The following is a 17,143-nucleotide window of genomic DNA, read 5'->3' on the forward strand; positions in this document are numbered from 1 at the left end:
TATTCTGAGGCATTCACCTCATCTCACCCTATTAATCTTGCAGATGCTATTCAGGACAAATTTGTACCTCAGGGAAATTACAAGTGATCACATGTTAGAGAACTTTCCTCCTTTCCTCTGTCTTCACTTTTTTTTGGCAGATGTTTATTAAGGGCCTATCATCCCTTACAGGCCCTTAATGAATGATATAAGAGAGGATATAAGAGAGCAAGAACATACAATTCGGACCCTCGGGAAATTTACAAGCAGACGAGTATCAGTTAAATAATTCCACTAATACGTGAAAAACTGCTACTGTGAGGAATGCTAGGCAACTGGGAGGCTTTGGTTTCATTCAAGGAGGAAAGGAAAGGCTTCCTTACAGAAGCAAAATTGACATGGAAAGAGTCATGAGTTCCCCAAACGGGAGGAGCGACCCGCGTTCCAGGTACAGAGGACCAGGTACAGAGCAACATGTATTGATGAGGGACTGAGCAGGTTATGGAAAGGCGCCAGGTCAAACAGCTGTTGGAATCCTTGTTGAAGGAGCTCCTTTTCCTGTGTCCAAGAACAATGAGCAGCCATTCAAAGTATATGATGAAAAGGGGGTAAAATGATCAGTTGGAATGTTTTTAAAAATCTCTTGTTTATTAAAAAAATTGAAACCTCCAATGATGAATTCTGGAGTGGCTAGAGGGATGGGAAGGGCCCAGGAGCAGCAGGGTCAGGTAGAAGAAGGAGAGGGTAGTTGAGAAGTGAAATCAGGCATACCCAAGAAAGGGTGTTGCACGGGGACAGTGGCTGGGAGGCATATGTTTAGAGTAACATTACCTATGGCCAGTGACTTATTTAACCCTGCTTAAGCTAACTTAAGTAAAACTTATTTAATTAAAGTCGGTGTGACAGTGAAGACTGGTTCAGGTAAGAATCATCAACAGATGCTAAATCTAGGGGAGGAACTTTGAAGAGGAACTGTACACGGTCTGTCTGTGTCTCCCCAAGATTGCTTATTAGTCACTAATGAGTAAACACACAGAAACAGCAGAACACTTTAACCAGGTGATCAAAACAAACAGCCCCAGAAGGTGGAGAGGGTCCTTTGTATGCCTTGAGATGTGATAACCTGATTATATATCATCACTTAGGACTCACAGAGGCTTGGAATGCATAACCCTACTATTACCATCAGAAACACTGAATGTTTCAAAGAGAAACATTGTATTTAATGGGGAAGGCTGTATTACTAAAAAAAATTCACTGTTAAATACAAAGAAAGGCTCAGGATCTTGTAAAGAAGACTGAGGAGAAATGATGTACTAGTTCTTGTGAACTTAGCAGGCTTAAAACAGCACAAACTTATTATTTTACACACATAGTCATCAAGGTCAGGAGTCCAAAATAGGTCTTAGTAGGTAGAAATCAAGGTGTTTCAACAGGGCTATATTTTTTGCAGAACCTCTACAGGAGAATCCCTTCCCTTGTCTTTTTCCAGCTCTGAGAGGTCGCCTGCATTCCTCGGCTCATGGCTCCTTCTTCCATTTTCAAAGCCAACAGTGTGATATTTCCAAATAACTCTCTGGCTTTGACACACCTGTCTCCCTTTTATGATTCAAATGATTAGACTGGGTCCCCCCAGATAATCCAGGATACTGTCCCCATCTCAAAATCTTTAACTTAATTGCATCTGCAAAGTCCCTTTGCCTTGTCAGGTGATATATTCACAGCAGGAGACATGTTTGGGGAGCCATTATTCAGCCTATCAAACTTGAAATAAAAATGCAAATCATGATCCTAGATTGGTTCTCATACTAGAAGAAAATAAATGTCAAAAAAGTTGAAAAAATTGAAATACAGCCAGTAGATTGAAGTATTGCAGCTATTCCTATACTTTTTGAAGCCGACAACTGCACTGTGGTTATGTAAGAGAAAATCATTTACTTGGGAAATACACAATGAAGTACTTAGGGGTAAACAGATATAATGTATACAACTTACTCAACAGCTTTAGAAAAATTATAAAACATACAACAGCTTTAGAAAAATAATAAAACATACATGTGTAAGCAAGCATTTAGGAAAGTAAACAAGGCGAAGTGTTAAAATAGATGAATCTGGATTACAGAGTATATGGGTATTTTTTGAATCATCTTACAAACTTCTCTGTAAATTTGAAATTATTTTCAAATAAAAAGTTAAAAGAAAACTGATACGTATGGAATTTACTTTAATTAAAAACTGATCAATAATTTTTACTCAAGTACCACAAGCAACTCACAGTGCATATCATTTTATAGACAAAATGACTGAGGACATATGGCACATGTTCAGCAAATTAATTTGTGCTCTTTCTACAGTAACATTACTAGTGCATGTAAATGGAAAGGCTCAGAAGTGTTTAAGACTGAGTTATGGTTAAGAACTGAAAGGAAATCTTAAGTCTGGCAATATTACAACTTTAGGAAGTTTAAAATAGAATTGGTAATTATCCTTAGATTTAAATATCAACTGGTCGATCATACCCTGCTATTTGTGAGAGTGAATCTGCTAGGTAATTTTCCAGGGATGCCCTTAGAAAATTAAGGTCTCTTTTCCAGGTGTATTTATCTGATTTTTAAAACGAAACCAAAAAATATATAGTGTATTCTATTTTAGAGCTTTCTCCTGCCCAGTGCCTCATGCAGAATTTTATTGCTTTGGCCCAGAGAATTTTTCTAGTACAAGTTTTGACTTCCACTCCACCCTTTAGTGTTTAAAGACAGATGATGAGGCAGCAGGCACTCTGACCACTGCCAGATTATTGGGGCCTGTCCACTGGGAAACTCCTCCCATCTTGGCAGAAATTACCATTTTAAAATGAAGGTAATAGAAAGCTTAAGACCTGTTTCTACCCAAAGACCTATGTGCAGGCTTATTTTCCTTGTCAATTGTTGTGGCTAAGAACAGAGTTATTCCTGTTATGCCAGGATGGTGTGTCAAGATCAAATAATAGAGGACTTTTCTCAATTACAGAAACAAGAAGAAAACATGTAGCATTGAGTTAGATGTATTTTTAAAAGTTTGGCTCTTGCTACTACTAGCCAATACCAAAATCTGTGATTTAGCACAATCTATGATTATACTGGTACAGAGTATTCTATTGATATTTTCAATTTCACTTGTTTTTCAAAGAGTTGCATGATTTCTTTGAGTGAGTTTGACAATCAGAAGTCTAAACGTCCTTCTCCAGTCCAGAGCAGGGTGCATCCTTATCAAAACAGAATAGGGAATATATGAGTTGTCCCCAACTCAAAAAGAAATAGAAATTTTTTAAAGAAACACAAGATAAACTTTTTAAAGTTTTAAAACCTTTGCCAAGTGTATTTATCTTTTAAGGAGATTAAAGAGAAGGGATGGGAGGGGAAAAGACAGGGAGAGAAACATCAGTGTGAGAAAAATATCAATTGGTTGCTTCTCATATGCACCCTGACTGGGGACTGAAGCTGCAACCCAGGCGTGTGCCCTGTCTGGGAATCAAAGTGGTGACCCCTTGCTTTGAAGAGCAATGCCCAACCAACTGAGTCACGCTGGTCATGGCAAACACTATCTTTTACTGAGTTTATTCATGGGGCTTCAAGAAGGGGAAAAAAAACCAATAAGACTACATGCATCCTGGGTACAGGACTTGAATAGAACATACCAAAACACAAGGACCATTTTATCCTTCATGCTAACCTGAACTCTGACAAACAAGACTAGGTTGCACCTATGGGGAGAAGATTAACAATGACCATTCATCAGCACCCCGTAGCCACAGAAACTCGTGCCAGAACGGAAGAGCCTGCCCCCAATGTCTCACCCCAATAAAAAGCCTGAGCATGCCTATGTAGGCATGACTCTCTGGTTCTGATCCCCAGAGTTTCCACCTTCCACAGAACTGAAATAAATCTCACTTTTGTTATCAGCATCCCTGATCTAAACAGTTTTATTTCAGGGGAAAAGCACCCAGAGGTGTTCCAGTTCAGTTCAGTAAGATTTGGCAACCTAGATGGGACTATAGTTTGCTACAGGTAAGTGGGTCTGAGGAACTGAGGATGGAGACCATGGTCCTGGGGTAGGGATGGACCTAGGAGTCACAAAGAGATTTCTCTTTGGGTCCTTCTAAGATTCTGGTTGATACTTTCTCCTGACTCCTCAGTACCCTTTTGCCCATTTAAGATTTATTTCTTATTGTTGATCAGGAAGTTCTCTCTCATCCTCTCTTTTGGCTTCTGATTATTCTTTAGATTGGATTTATAACTTTAGTATATGTGCTGCCGAAGTGAGCACAGGATTTATAACGTCAGACCATTAGGAAATATGCAATTGTGTCCTGCTTTCAGGTTGGAATTACATCAATCACTGTTAACTTTTGTTCTTATTTCGGTGGCCACCATGGCAGCTTTTGCCACCCTGAAGACCTAGGTCTTTTACTTAGTCATTGGGGAGCCCTGGTGGGTTCCAATTTGTCTTTTTTGTCTCCCTCCCTCTTTTTGTCATTTCTTTCTGACTTTTTCTCCCCTCTATTTATTCTTTTATTCTTGGGTCCTCTCTGCGAGCCATAAAACCTGTCCTTTCTGTTGTTTCTGTGACTGGACATACTTCCTTGACCCCCCCTCCCCCCTTCAATCCACACTCCTTCTTTGAGACTCTGTCCTGTTTTCACCATCATCTCTCAGAACTGCTCTGTCATTCTCTCTCTTTCATTGTTATGAGAATCAGTCTGAACTCCAGGACCATTTAGACTTCTTTTCCAACTGGATATGAACTCTCCTCGGTGACTCCAGATTCTTTCCTCCTTTAGGAGCCACCTCCAGGCCTAACCGTGGGGTCCAGTCAGAGCTCTGTCTCCCTTAACACCCCTCTAGGGTGCCTCCTAAATAACTGGGCCCCTTTCCAGCTCAATGACCTTAAAAAAATAAACTTATTAGGCACTGTCCAGAAGGTTGGCCCACCTATCTCTTAGGGGATCGGGGAAAATGGCCTCCCTCTGGATCGCTTTCCTGTAATACTGTTCTTCAGTTCAGCCACTTTTGCTGCTGGGAGAGGAAACGGGATGGAATTAAGTACAAGTCTTGTGCCTCTCTGCCATCGTAAGGAACCGGAAAAGAAATGCTGACCCCCAAACCCTGACTCCTGCCTCTTCAAAGTTGCCCTTGCCTGCTCCTCAGACAACCATGACCCCTTGGACGTTCCACTGATTTCCCCTAACCAGCCACCCCACTATCTGAACCCTCTTTCTCCTCCTCCTGCTATGCCCTCAGCCACTTCTCCCTCCCTATGACTCCTCATCCCATTCCAGAACCCAACCTTTTCCCTCCTCATGAGACACTGTTTGGCCCAGAAAATCCAACCAAATTTTCAATGTCCTGTATAGGAAGTCCCAAATGGGAAAGAAGGAACTATTCAGTTCCATGTTCCTTTCTCATTTCAAGACTTAGCTCAATGCCAGGAGAATCTTGGTTCATTCCCTGAGGACTCCCAAAAATTTAAGGATGAAATTCTCAAACTAACCATCTCCCTTACTTAGAGAGATATTATGATTATCTTAACCAGATGCTGTAATAAGGATGAGAAGTGTAGATTCTTAGAGCTGCTAGGGAAGTAGCAGATGAGGAAAATGCAACAAATGCAATCAGACTCCCATGGGAAGACCAGTAACATCAGGAAACCTGTCAACTTTAACAAAATTAGAGAAATCACACAAGAACCACATGGGAATCACACTATCTTCTTTGGCAGACTTACTGAGGCCCTTCATAGATTTACAAACACATTGACTCTCTGGAAGGGCAAATCATTTTAGCTCATATTTATTATTCGGGCTCCTGCAGATATAAGAAGAAAACTACAAGAATTAGAGGTAGGAGCTGAGACTGGTGGGAAAAAAAACAGCAAAATTTTTAATAATAGAGACTTAGAAGAAGAGACAAACAGGGAGAAAAAGAAACCAGGAAGAATAAGGGAATAGAGAGGCAGACTCATATTCTTTTAGCTGAACAGGCTAAGCTCTTCAAGGGACTTACTTCTCCACCTCCTAAGTCAAACAAGGGAAAGAACTTTTCCCCTCAGACCCATCTGGCAACTGGAAGAGCTGGATTCAAGATAGGGGCTAACCAATGTGCTTATTACAAGGAAGAAGGCCACTGAAAAGGGGAGTATGCCTCTTTTCTTGAAAAAAAAAAAAAGAATAGATAAGAGAAACTCAAGAAAGGGGAACCAACTTCCTAGTGACCCCCTTGGACCAATGATACCCAACAGGTCTGTGAGCCCCTGCCCAAGATGAAATAATCATCACTTGCCTTGATTCTTGGGTACAAATGAAAGTTGAGGGTAAGAGTTATTCACTTCTTCTCAGTACAGGGGGTACCTTACTAGTCCTTCCTTTCAAGGTTGGTAATTTACCCTCTAAAACTTGCTCTATTATTGGTGTTCATGATTTTCCTGAGGTAAGCTATTTCACCCAGCTTCGAATTTGTAATTTTAAATCATAGAAAGGAATACACTCTTTTTATATATTTTGAAATGTCCTGTTTGTTACTAGGCAGAGACATCCTCCAGCAGCTAGGGACTAGGATTCTTCTAACCCCTAGAACACAACCAAGACTGGAGAATAACTCATACAGCTCTCCTTCCTAATTGGTGTTTGAGAGCAATACCTCCTCCCTCTTTCCCTTCTTTGGGCAATTAGATCCAAAGGTATGGAACACTACCCAGCTAAGTCTCGCTTTTCATGTTTTCCCCATCGAACTTCCTCTAAAACCAGGACCAAGTTATTCCTATATAAAATAATCCTCACCGCAAAGAGAGGCCTAGAAGGATTAAGACCGACTGTACAAAAATCTCCTAGATGCCAAAGTTATCATCCCCTGCCAGTCTCCATGCACTACTCTCATTTCACCTGTATGAGAGCTTGGTGGTGCCTACAGCTTTGTCTGGGACCTCAGAGCTGGAAACAATGATGTTGTCCCAATCCACCCAATTGTGCCTAATTCTTACACTCTCCTCACACGAGTACCAGGAGAGGCCTCTTTCTTTTCTGTTTTTGGATTTAAAAGATGACTCTTTTGTATTCCTCTCTATCCCTCATGCCAATTTCTTTTTGCTTTCAAGTGGAAAAATGAGAGAAATAAATAGAACTCTCAACTTTGCTGGACCAGACTACCCCAGGGGTTTATAAATAGCCCACATGTATTTGGGAGGGCCCTAGAAAGAGAATGTAGGGAACTCCAGCTCACTTCTACAGTTAGAATATCATTTTCTAACTGCTAGCCCTTCTTATGAAACCTCAAAATGAACACTTTTAAGACCTTAATATTCCTAGAACAGCATGGATATCGTGTCTCTCCACAGAAAGCACAAATGTCGCAAACCATTATTAAATATTTAGGTTTCCAAATAACCACAGGAAAGAGAATGATTGAACCCAAGAGAAAGGAAGCCATCACCAATATTATTAGGCCAGCTACAAAGAGACACTTAGGAGAATCCAGTCCTGACTGGATTTTGCCACATTTGGAGTCCTAATTATGGCATAATAGCCCCAGGAGTTTGGGGACAAAGGTTAGGACCTACTTTTCAAAGCAACTTGATACAATTGCTAGAGGCTGGCAAGCCTGCCTTAGGGCAGTGGCAGGGACCTCCCTATTAGTAAAAGAAGCCTAAACTAACTCCAGGCGGCAAACCTACTGAGGTCCTTATTCATTATCACACTCAGGCGGTATTAGAAACTAAAGGAGATACATGCATCATGGGAGGAAGAATCCTACAACAGCACAGCCTCCTGCTAGACGCTCAGTGAAATTACCATTAAGATTTATAATACCCTGAACCCAGTTACCCCAATTCCTCTACTAGAGACAACTATATCCCTTACACATAACTGTACTGATGTCATCAACGGGGTATTTTTCTGTAGCTCTGATCTACAAGATAATCCCCTACCCAACCCTGACCACACCTAGTTTACTGATGGCAGTAGTTTCGTACATCCAGGGACCAGAGAACCAGGGTATGCCATTGCCTCCCTACGGGAGACTATTTAGGCCCAACCACTACTACCTAGTACTTCTGCCCCGAAGGCCGAACTAATTGCTTTAATTTGAGCCCTGGAGCTAGAGAAAAAAGAAGAGGTAAATACTTACACTGATTCCAAGTATGCTTTCCTCATCTTACATGCTCATGCAGCAATCTGGGAGGAATGAGGTTTACTAACAGCTAAAAATTCTACCATTGAATATAAAGACCTCATCATTCGTCTCTTAGAGGCAGCTAACAGGCCTAAAGAAATAATCACTCCTCATTGCAAGAGACATCCAAGAAATGACAGCAATATAGCCATAGGAAATTCTAGGGCTGATAAAGAAGCTAAAACAGCAGCCCAATGACCCTTAACATCCCTGCCCACCCTACAACTGTCTCTCTTTCCAGAAATATCCACCTCCCCTTACTGCTCAGAGTCTGATCAAAAGTAGTACAAGAGCTACATTTAGAATTAAATCCCTCAGGACGGTACGCCTCAAACCAGGGTAACATTCTAATCCCAACTATAGAGAATTATTAATGTCTTCTATCAAAGCACCCACCATGGGCAAGAGGCCCTCCATACTTTATTACAACCACCGTTTCTAAATACTAACCTCCTTAGCACCATTACGCAGGTAACCTGGGCCTGCCACTTATACGTCAGGAACAATCCTAAAACCCATCCCCCACCCCCATGACTACCTACTGTCCAACATCAAGGGACCTACCCTGGGCCCTGGGGACGGCTGGCAGGTGGACTTCACCACCATGCGCCCTTGCCAAGCATTCAAAATTTTATTAGTCTTTATAGATACATTTACAGGCTAAATTGAAACCTAAAGAAAGAGCCTCCAAGGTTTACAAACTACTCCTAAAGGAAATAATTCCTAGATTTGGCCTACCCCAATTCCTTCAAAATGACAGTAGGCCCTCCTTTACTGCTCAAGTCACTCAAGCCCTCACTTCAGACTTAGATATTAAATGCAGACTCCGTTCCTTTTGGAGACCCCAAGTCTCTGGAAAAGTCGAACAAGCAAACCAACTTCTCAAAAGAACACTTCCTAAATTTTGCCAGGAAACATGTTCTAAATGGTTAACCTTACTACTCATTGCCCTTATTATACTACAGGCGACTCTGAGAACTATGATAAATAACAGCCTCTTTAAAGAAAATAGACTTCCAGGAAGTCCAGGAAGCTCAGAGAGTCCCAAAGAAGGTGGACCCAAGGAAGCACACACCAAGGCACATCATAATTACACTACCCAAGATTAAAACAAAGGAGAGAATTCTAGAAGCAGCAAGAGATAAGGGGACAGTCACCTACAAAGGAGTTCCCATCAGACTGTCAGTGGATTGCTCAAAAGAGACCTTACAGGCAAGAAAGGGCTGGAAAGAAGTATTCCAAGTCATGAAACCCAAAGACCTACATCCAAGATTGCTCTATTCAGCAACGCTTTATTTAGAATGGAAGGGCAGATAAAGTGCTTCTCAGATAAGGTCAAGTTATAGGAGCTTATCACCAAGCCCTTATTATATGAAATGTTAAAGGGACTTACCTACAAAAAAGGAGATAAAAAATATGAACAGTGAAAGGACAGCAAACTCACAGTTATGAACAATAACACCTAAAACAAAAGCAAACTAAGTGGACAGCTAGATCAGGAGTGAAGCTACAGAAATGGAGATCACGTGGAGGGTTAGCATCAGGGGAGTGGGAGGAAGAAAAGGGGGAAGAAGGTACAGAGAATAAGTAGCATAGACAGTGGGGAGAAAATTGACAGGGGAAGGGCAAGAGTAGTGTGGGAAATGTAGAAGCTAAAGAACTTATGACACATGCACATGAACTAAAGGGGGAGAATGTGGAGGGAGGGGCATACAGGGTGGAGGGGAATGAAGAGGGGGAATGGGATAACTGTAATGGTCTAATCAATAAAATATATAAAAAAAAGACTTATGGTCATCCTTTCTTCACTGCTGACCTACTCTTCAACTTTGACACACAACATCTCAAACATATTATTAATCTTAACAAATTCCAACAAGCCTTGCAGGAGTGGGGGACTAAACGTACCCTGCCCCATAGAAGAAACAGTCTCACTATTCAACCTGGTGCTCTAGTTCTCATTAAACACTGGCAAGAAGAAGGAATAAATAATCAATTAACTGAAAAATGGAATGGACCTTTCCAAGCCACTTTAGCCTCTCCACTTGCTGTTAAAGTATGAGACTATAACTCTTGAATTCGTATTTCCAGGGTAAAGCTTTTTTTAATTACAGAGAACCCCTCCTTCTGAAAAAGAAGACAACACCCAATACTCCTATGAACCTCTCAAATTTAAAGCTTCTCTTCAGAAAACAGATAAGTAACATGCTCTTCTTATTTATCCTATCTTCACTTTTTAGACAAACCTAGGGAGAAAATACTATAACAATATGACCAAAAGGGGAGCCATGGAAAGACAGCCCTCTAATAAGACTATGGGGGGCAATAGCTTAGGGGGCAAACAGACAACTAAACAATGGCTGGGTACCCCACAGACATCCACAAGGAAAGAAACCTCTCCCCTTAGCCTATGCTGACACTAAAATGGCAAATAACTCACCATTTGGTAGCCTCCCATCTTTTACTCTTGAAGAACCCTATGTAGCCACACCTTTCATACTGGTACAACCACCCCTTCTAAATTCAACCACTTGCTTTTATACAGCCTCTTTCAAGCATGAACCCTTTAATCCCAATGCCTCTCTATTTTGGCTTAGGCCACATAGGCCACGCCAAAGGCCTATGTCACTTTACTCACGCTCTGGCAATTAACTTTAGATAATGGTTCCTTCCTAACTCTTCCTTTTGCACTGACACTGAACCTTATGTAGGACACATCCACCACCACCTGTGCCCCTGAAGGCTGAGCTTTCTCATGTCAATATTCCTCCAAGACATGTAAGAGTTCTGTCTGCCCTATAGCCACCAGATACTTGGCCACTCGATGTCTAAGCCCCTATCTTATTTATGGACAATGCACCCTAGGCCGTATCATTCCCAGATTAACTCTGTACAATCATACCAAACACATGTTCAAACTCAAAGAGGTTTATTAGACAGAATCCTCTCCTGGGGCAGAAAAGAATTTACCTCTTTCATCCTTTGGGCAAGTTACAATGAACATGAATTCATTTTGTGCAACCTTACTGCCAAATTAGAAAATTATTTAACAAGATAGGAGGAGCTTTAAAGGAAATGCAAATATCTTTAGACTTGATAGAAAATGTTATTATATAATAGAATCGCCCTTGATTATCTCTTAGCCTCAGAAGGCAGTATTTGTACAATCATTAACATCATCTATTGCACTTACATAAACAACTCAGCTAAGGTTGGAACTCATGTAACTGAATTCCTAACCATGCCTCTTGTTAAAAACCCTCTGAGAAACCCAATTACTGACGGGACTGGTAAATAACTCCTTAGACCAAACATGGGGACAATGGTTATGGTCTCTCTTCTTGCCCATTTTAACTCTCCTTCTTACAGGGCTCTGTATCCTAATTTTGGGGCCAAGCATCCCACAATATCTAAAAAGTTTCAGTAACTCCAGGATTCTGGCCATCCAGGAAAAATAGCATGATGACACATGATTTGTAACAACTTCCTACTTCGAGCTAACCCACTAGACTAGACAGGGAAGAAGTTTCTACTCACTAAGGCACACCTAAGATACTTCCTAGAGGGAAGTAACTACAGAAGAAGAGACCACCACCCCTTAACCCCATAAAGATTTATGAGTATGAAATCTCCTTGCAGGAAATGAGACAGAAGAGGGAAAATAAATTGCTGCCAACTCAAAAAGGTAGAGGAATTTTGTTAAGAAACACAAGATAAACAACTATTTTTTATTGAACTTAGTTACAGGGCTTAAAGGAGAAAAAGCAAGACGACAGGCACGCCATGTATGTAACTTGAAGAGTATATGCCAAAACACAAGGACCATTCTGGCCTTGATGCTAACTTGAACTCTGACAAACAAGACCACGGTGTACCTGCAGGGAGAAGACAACAACGACCACTCCTCTGCACTCCATAGTCAGGGAAACCTGCACCAAAATGAAAGAGCTTGCCCCCACCCTCTCACCCCCAGTAAAAAGCTTGAACACTCACATGCAGGCGTGATTCTCTGGTTCTGATTCCCAGAGCTTCCACCCTCTGAAGAGCGGAAATGAACCTTACTTTTATTATGGGTACCCCTGATCTATGTTCTTTTATTCTGGGAGACAAGAACCCCAAGTGTTTCCTGTTTGGTTCAGTAACACTTAACATTAGATGCTTCACTTAGTACACTCTCCCATTAGTGAAATTATTTAGACAACCAAATTCTGTAACCCAGGGTTAAGTCACATGACCTGAGGTTTCTTTTTAAGTTGGTCACTCTCTAAATGTATAACCTTTGGTAAAATACTTCTGGGTTGTGAACCGTGGTGTGTCATTTGTAAAACAGGAGTCACCTCTCCTATCCTGTGTCCTTCCCAGGGTTTTCCTAATCATCCAAAGAGACAAATATGTGAAATCATTTTGAAAGTGGCCAGATTATTTCTCTGCAATTATTATCAAGGATTTTGAACATAGGCTAAATTGACACATATCTGCTTCCTAAAGTATCTAGTGAAGTGTGTGTCCATAGTTTTTCCTAAACAAATACTGCCTGAGGAACTGAATGACCAGACTGATTAACTTTCAGGATGCTCTGGTTTTACATTCCCATCTCCAGAGAACTGCCCCTAATTCAACAGGACAGACATGGCCTAGACTTGAGGATACTGTTCAACACGAAGATACTTGTTCAAAGGAGTTCTAAGGAACTTTAGACAGTTCATGCTAGAGTATTACTTTCCTAGTGAAAAATAATATGCCTTTGGCACTCTCTTTAACTACTAAGCTTGTAGTCTTTGAAAAATGTTTTAAGCACAAGCAGTTAGTAATATGCTTAACACACTTAAATTGGTAATAATTTTAATTGACTCATCCACAGAACTTACTCAGAGCCTAAGACAACTTGCACAAGGTGAATGTGTAATAAATACTTAGTAAATTAAATAGTTTTAAGTTAACTCAATACAATATAGCAGTTAAAGTGAATCCACATGGAACAATACTATTTGTATCTCAAAGGCATGCTACAACATAAGCAAGGCACAAAGTGGTATACACAGTATACAATGGTATTAAAATATGAAAATATGCAAAGATAATATCTGATACATGGATGCATAGTTTGCAGTAAAATCATAAAAGCATGAGAGTGACTGTGCCCTGCCCTGCCTCACACAACTCCAGGGGAAGCTGCACTCATGCCAAGTCCTAAAAACATGCCTTAGAATAAAATATTCCAGCTCAGAATCCTTGTGCCTAAGAGACAAATTATCCATAAGAAACAAAGTGGAATCTAATGGACATAGAAAAGGGGAATACAGGGAATTTAGTTACCTTTATAATGTTTCCTTATTTAGAAATATATTTGAAGCAAATATTACACTTGGTCAGGTTTGACAAACTATGTGATGGATACACCAGCATTTCATTTCCTATCCTTAAAATATCTTTTCTTATATGAGTTATGATACTATATAATGAAAAATAATTATAATTTCTTGGTTACAGCAAGAAAGGGGTATTTATAATCATAACCTCATATTTTTATGGTAAGGTTCTAAGAATCTATCACATTGTTAATAAATTCAGAGATAAACTATTTTGTGTTCTCAAATTAAAGAGAGAAAAGCCTTACATAGGACCTTTTTTGATTTCTTATTTTTTATCATATTTATTGGGGTGATATTGATGTGCAAACCATACAGGTATCAGGTGTAGAACTCAACAAGCCATCATCTGCACGCTATATCATGTGCCCATTGCCCCAGGCAAAGTCTCTCCATCTCCATCTTCAGTCCCCTTTGCCCACCTCCACCCACCCCACGTCTCCCTTTCCCTCTGGCCATCACCAAATTGTTATCTATGTGTTATGAATATATGTGTTTTGGCTAATCCCTTCACCTTCTTGCATCCAGTTCCCCCTCCCTTCTCAGACCCTTTCAAGTATAAAAAGGCTTTACATAATTTTACACTCAAGTCTTTTTGGAGAGAGGCTAAAGAAAAAAGAAATTTGTGGCTAGCTCCAAGGAAGATGATCTTATCCACTTTGGGAGCACAGGTTTGGGAGACAATCAGCAAACTTCTAAATGTCAGATAATTTCCTATACCAATAAGATGATCCCATCTCTTTTATCAGCTACTAAAATGAAACTCAGAAATGTACAGTTTACATACCAAAATGTCCATCCCGGGGACATACTTGAGGGTTATTTTGTAGTCTTTTGGAAGATTTGCCACCTACAGAGACCAAATAAAAGGAAGAAAATCTGTAAGACAAGCCATATGTATCAATTAATATGTTGTTTTACACAGCATTTTTCTATATTTACATATATAATGATTTTTCATTCTTGATTTCCCTTTGTAATCAAAGCAATTTCCAAAAATAAAAGGATAATACAAATCTTTTGGACTCCAAATTTAGTTATGGAAGTTTTGGAAACATGATCTGAATTGCAATTTCCATCTGTGGTCTTGGAATTCCCCTCCTGTATTATTTTCCCACTTGTTCCAACATATAATTAGCAATACATTTTTTTTGTCATGGTTCTCAAAGTAATACGTCAACATTACCAGGGAACCTATTTGAAATGTCAGTTCTCAGGCACAGCAGACACACAGATTCTTACTCAACAACTCCCCAGGTCACTCTGGCAACTGCTCTAGTTTAGGAAGTGCCTCTCTACTTCTGGTCAGGGTGGCGGCGTAGGCAGACATGGCTCGCCTCTTCACACAACTGCACCCAAACTACAACTAAAATATAAAACACCCACCACTCAGAAGTGTCAGAAATCGAGTTGGATGGAACTCTGACAACTATGGAATTAAAGAAACCATCTCTTTCCTGACTGGTAGGAGGGGCACAGGTGCAGAATGGGCTGGTCCCTCAGCCACATGTGATAGATAAAAATTCAGGAGGGATATCTCAAGGGTAAGAATTCCCAGCACTGCACCAGGCTACCCAGCCCAGAGTTCCAGTGCCCGGAGGATAAGTCCCCATAACTTCTGGCTGCAAAACCCAGCAGGGATTGAGTCAGTGGAAGAAACTTCTGGAGCCCCAAGCAGTCCCTCTTAAAGAATTCACACACAGACTTACAGAATCAGACTCACTCTTTCTGAGCTCCAGCACTGGGGTAGCAGCTTGAAATGCACCAGTGGCATACAAGGAGAAATTGACGTGAGCACGAAGGTGAGCACAGGACACTGTCTTTTTCTAAAAGAAAAAGAGCTTGCAAGCTGGTGCCATATCAAAGATTCCATCAACCTGGTAACACTGCTTGACTTGCCTTAGAGATCCCCAGAAACTCTGCCAACTCTGCTTGTGGACCAAGCTACTTTTCCATATGAATCACTGGTGTTGGCTCATGCTTTACAACTTCCTAAATCCTCTCAAAGAAGCAAGAGGTGGCCCCAGTGACCCCTAGGCCCAGCACTAGCAGCAGCCAGCCTCGATTCACAGCTTGGCTTGGCCTAGGAATCCCCAAGCACAGCACAAGTAGCAGACATCTCAGTCTCCTCTATAGCTCATACATGGTGACCTCAGGCAAAACACAGGCCGGGGTTGACCTTGGCCTTACACCATCTGGGAAACCCCAGAGCTTGCACACCCAGTGGACAACTATAGACCAAGTTGGAGCATAACCACCCTGCCCTTACACCACTGATCCTCCATGAAGGTCCAGGTTGGTGGTCAGTGGTCATAGCCAATTCTTGCAGCTGACTGGCCCGGGTAAATCTGTCTCATTTACCTGACAACAGCTACCAAGGCTCAACTGCAATGGGAGGGTGTACTAAGCCCACACAAAGGGCACACCTCAAGTACTCAGCTTGAGTGATAGGGGAGACTGTGTCACTGGACCCTACAGGACACCTACCACATTACATTACACTACTAAGACATGGAGTCAAAGCAACTCTACCTAATACACAGAAACAAACATAGGGAGGCTGTCGAAATGGGGAGAAAAAGAAACATGGCCCAAATAAAAGAACAGATCAAAACTCCAGGAAAAGAACTAAACAAAATGGAGATAAGCAATCTATCAGATGTACAGTCAAAACACTGGTTATAAGGATGCTCATAGAACTCAGTGAGGATGTCAACAGCATAAAAAAAGATCCAGTCAGAAATGAAGGATACACTAATTAAAATAAAGAACAATTTATAGGGAAACAACAGTAAAGTGAATGAAGAAGTCAAGAAACAAATTGATGATTTGTTACATAAGAAAGCAAAAAAACAAAAAAATCAGAACAACAAGAAGAAAAAAGAATTAAAAAAAATAAGGATAGTGTAAGGAGCCTTTGGGACAACTTCAAGCATTCCAACATTCACATCATGGGGTACCCAGAGGAGAAGAAAATGAAATTGGAAATCTATTTGAAAAAATAATTGAAAGAAAACCTCCCAAATTTGATGAAGGGAATATACATGCAAGCCCAGGAAGCACAGAGAGTCCTAAACAATATGGATGCAAAGAGGCCCACTCCAAGACACATTATCATTAAAATACCAAAAGTTAAAGACAGAGAGAGAATCTTAAAGGCAGCAAGAGAAAAACAGGTAGTTACCTACAGGGGAATTCCCATAAGACTGTCAGCTGATTTCTCTAAAGAAACTTTGCTAGAAGTGACTGGCAAGAAATATTCAAAGTAATGATAATCAGGGACCTACAGCCAAGATTGCTCTACCATGGGGATGTAAAGTACAATGACAGGAAACGGAGTAGCCAAATAACTTATATGCATGACCAATTAGCATGAACAATGGTACTGGGATTGCCTGAAAGAGTGGGGATTGCTGGGAGGAGGGGGGCAAAAGAAAAAATTGGGATAACTGTAATATCATACTCAATGAAATATAATTTTTAATTTTATTTATTTATCTTTAGAGGGGAAGGGAAGGAGAGAGGGAGAGAAATATCAATGTATGGTTGCCTCTCATGCATCCCCTGCTGGGAACTGGCCTGCAACCCAGG

The 17,143-nt window shown here is 40.8% G+C and overlaps 1 protein-coding gene across 2 annotated transcripts in view; it reads right to left on the reverse strand.

The window, feature by feature from the left end:
• The window catches only part of KITLG (KIT ligand), a 93,719-nt gene that overhangs the window by 34,229 nt on the left and 42,347 nt on the right, over positions 1-17,143 (reverse strand). For both annotated transcript variants that reach the window (XM_037064643.1, XM_037064642.1), the window contains exon 3: positions 14,340-14,402. In XM_037064643.1, the coding sequence (XP_036920538.1) occupies positions 14,340-14,402 (63 nt within the window). The remainder of the gene's footprint in view (positions 1-14,339; positions 14,403-17,143) is intronic.

This window comes from Sturnira hondurensis, unplaced genomic scaffold, assembly GCF_014824575.4.
Source record: "Sturnira hondurensis isolate 20B ecotype Veracruz unplaced genomic scaffold, ASM1482457v3 Scaffold0015509, whole genome shotgun sequence".
Classification (NCBI taxonomy): Eukaryota; Metazoa; Chordata; class Mammalia; order Chiroptera; family Phyllostomidae; genus Sturnira; species Sturnira hondurensis.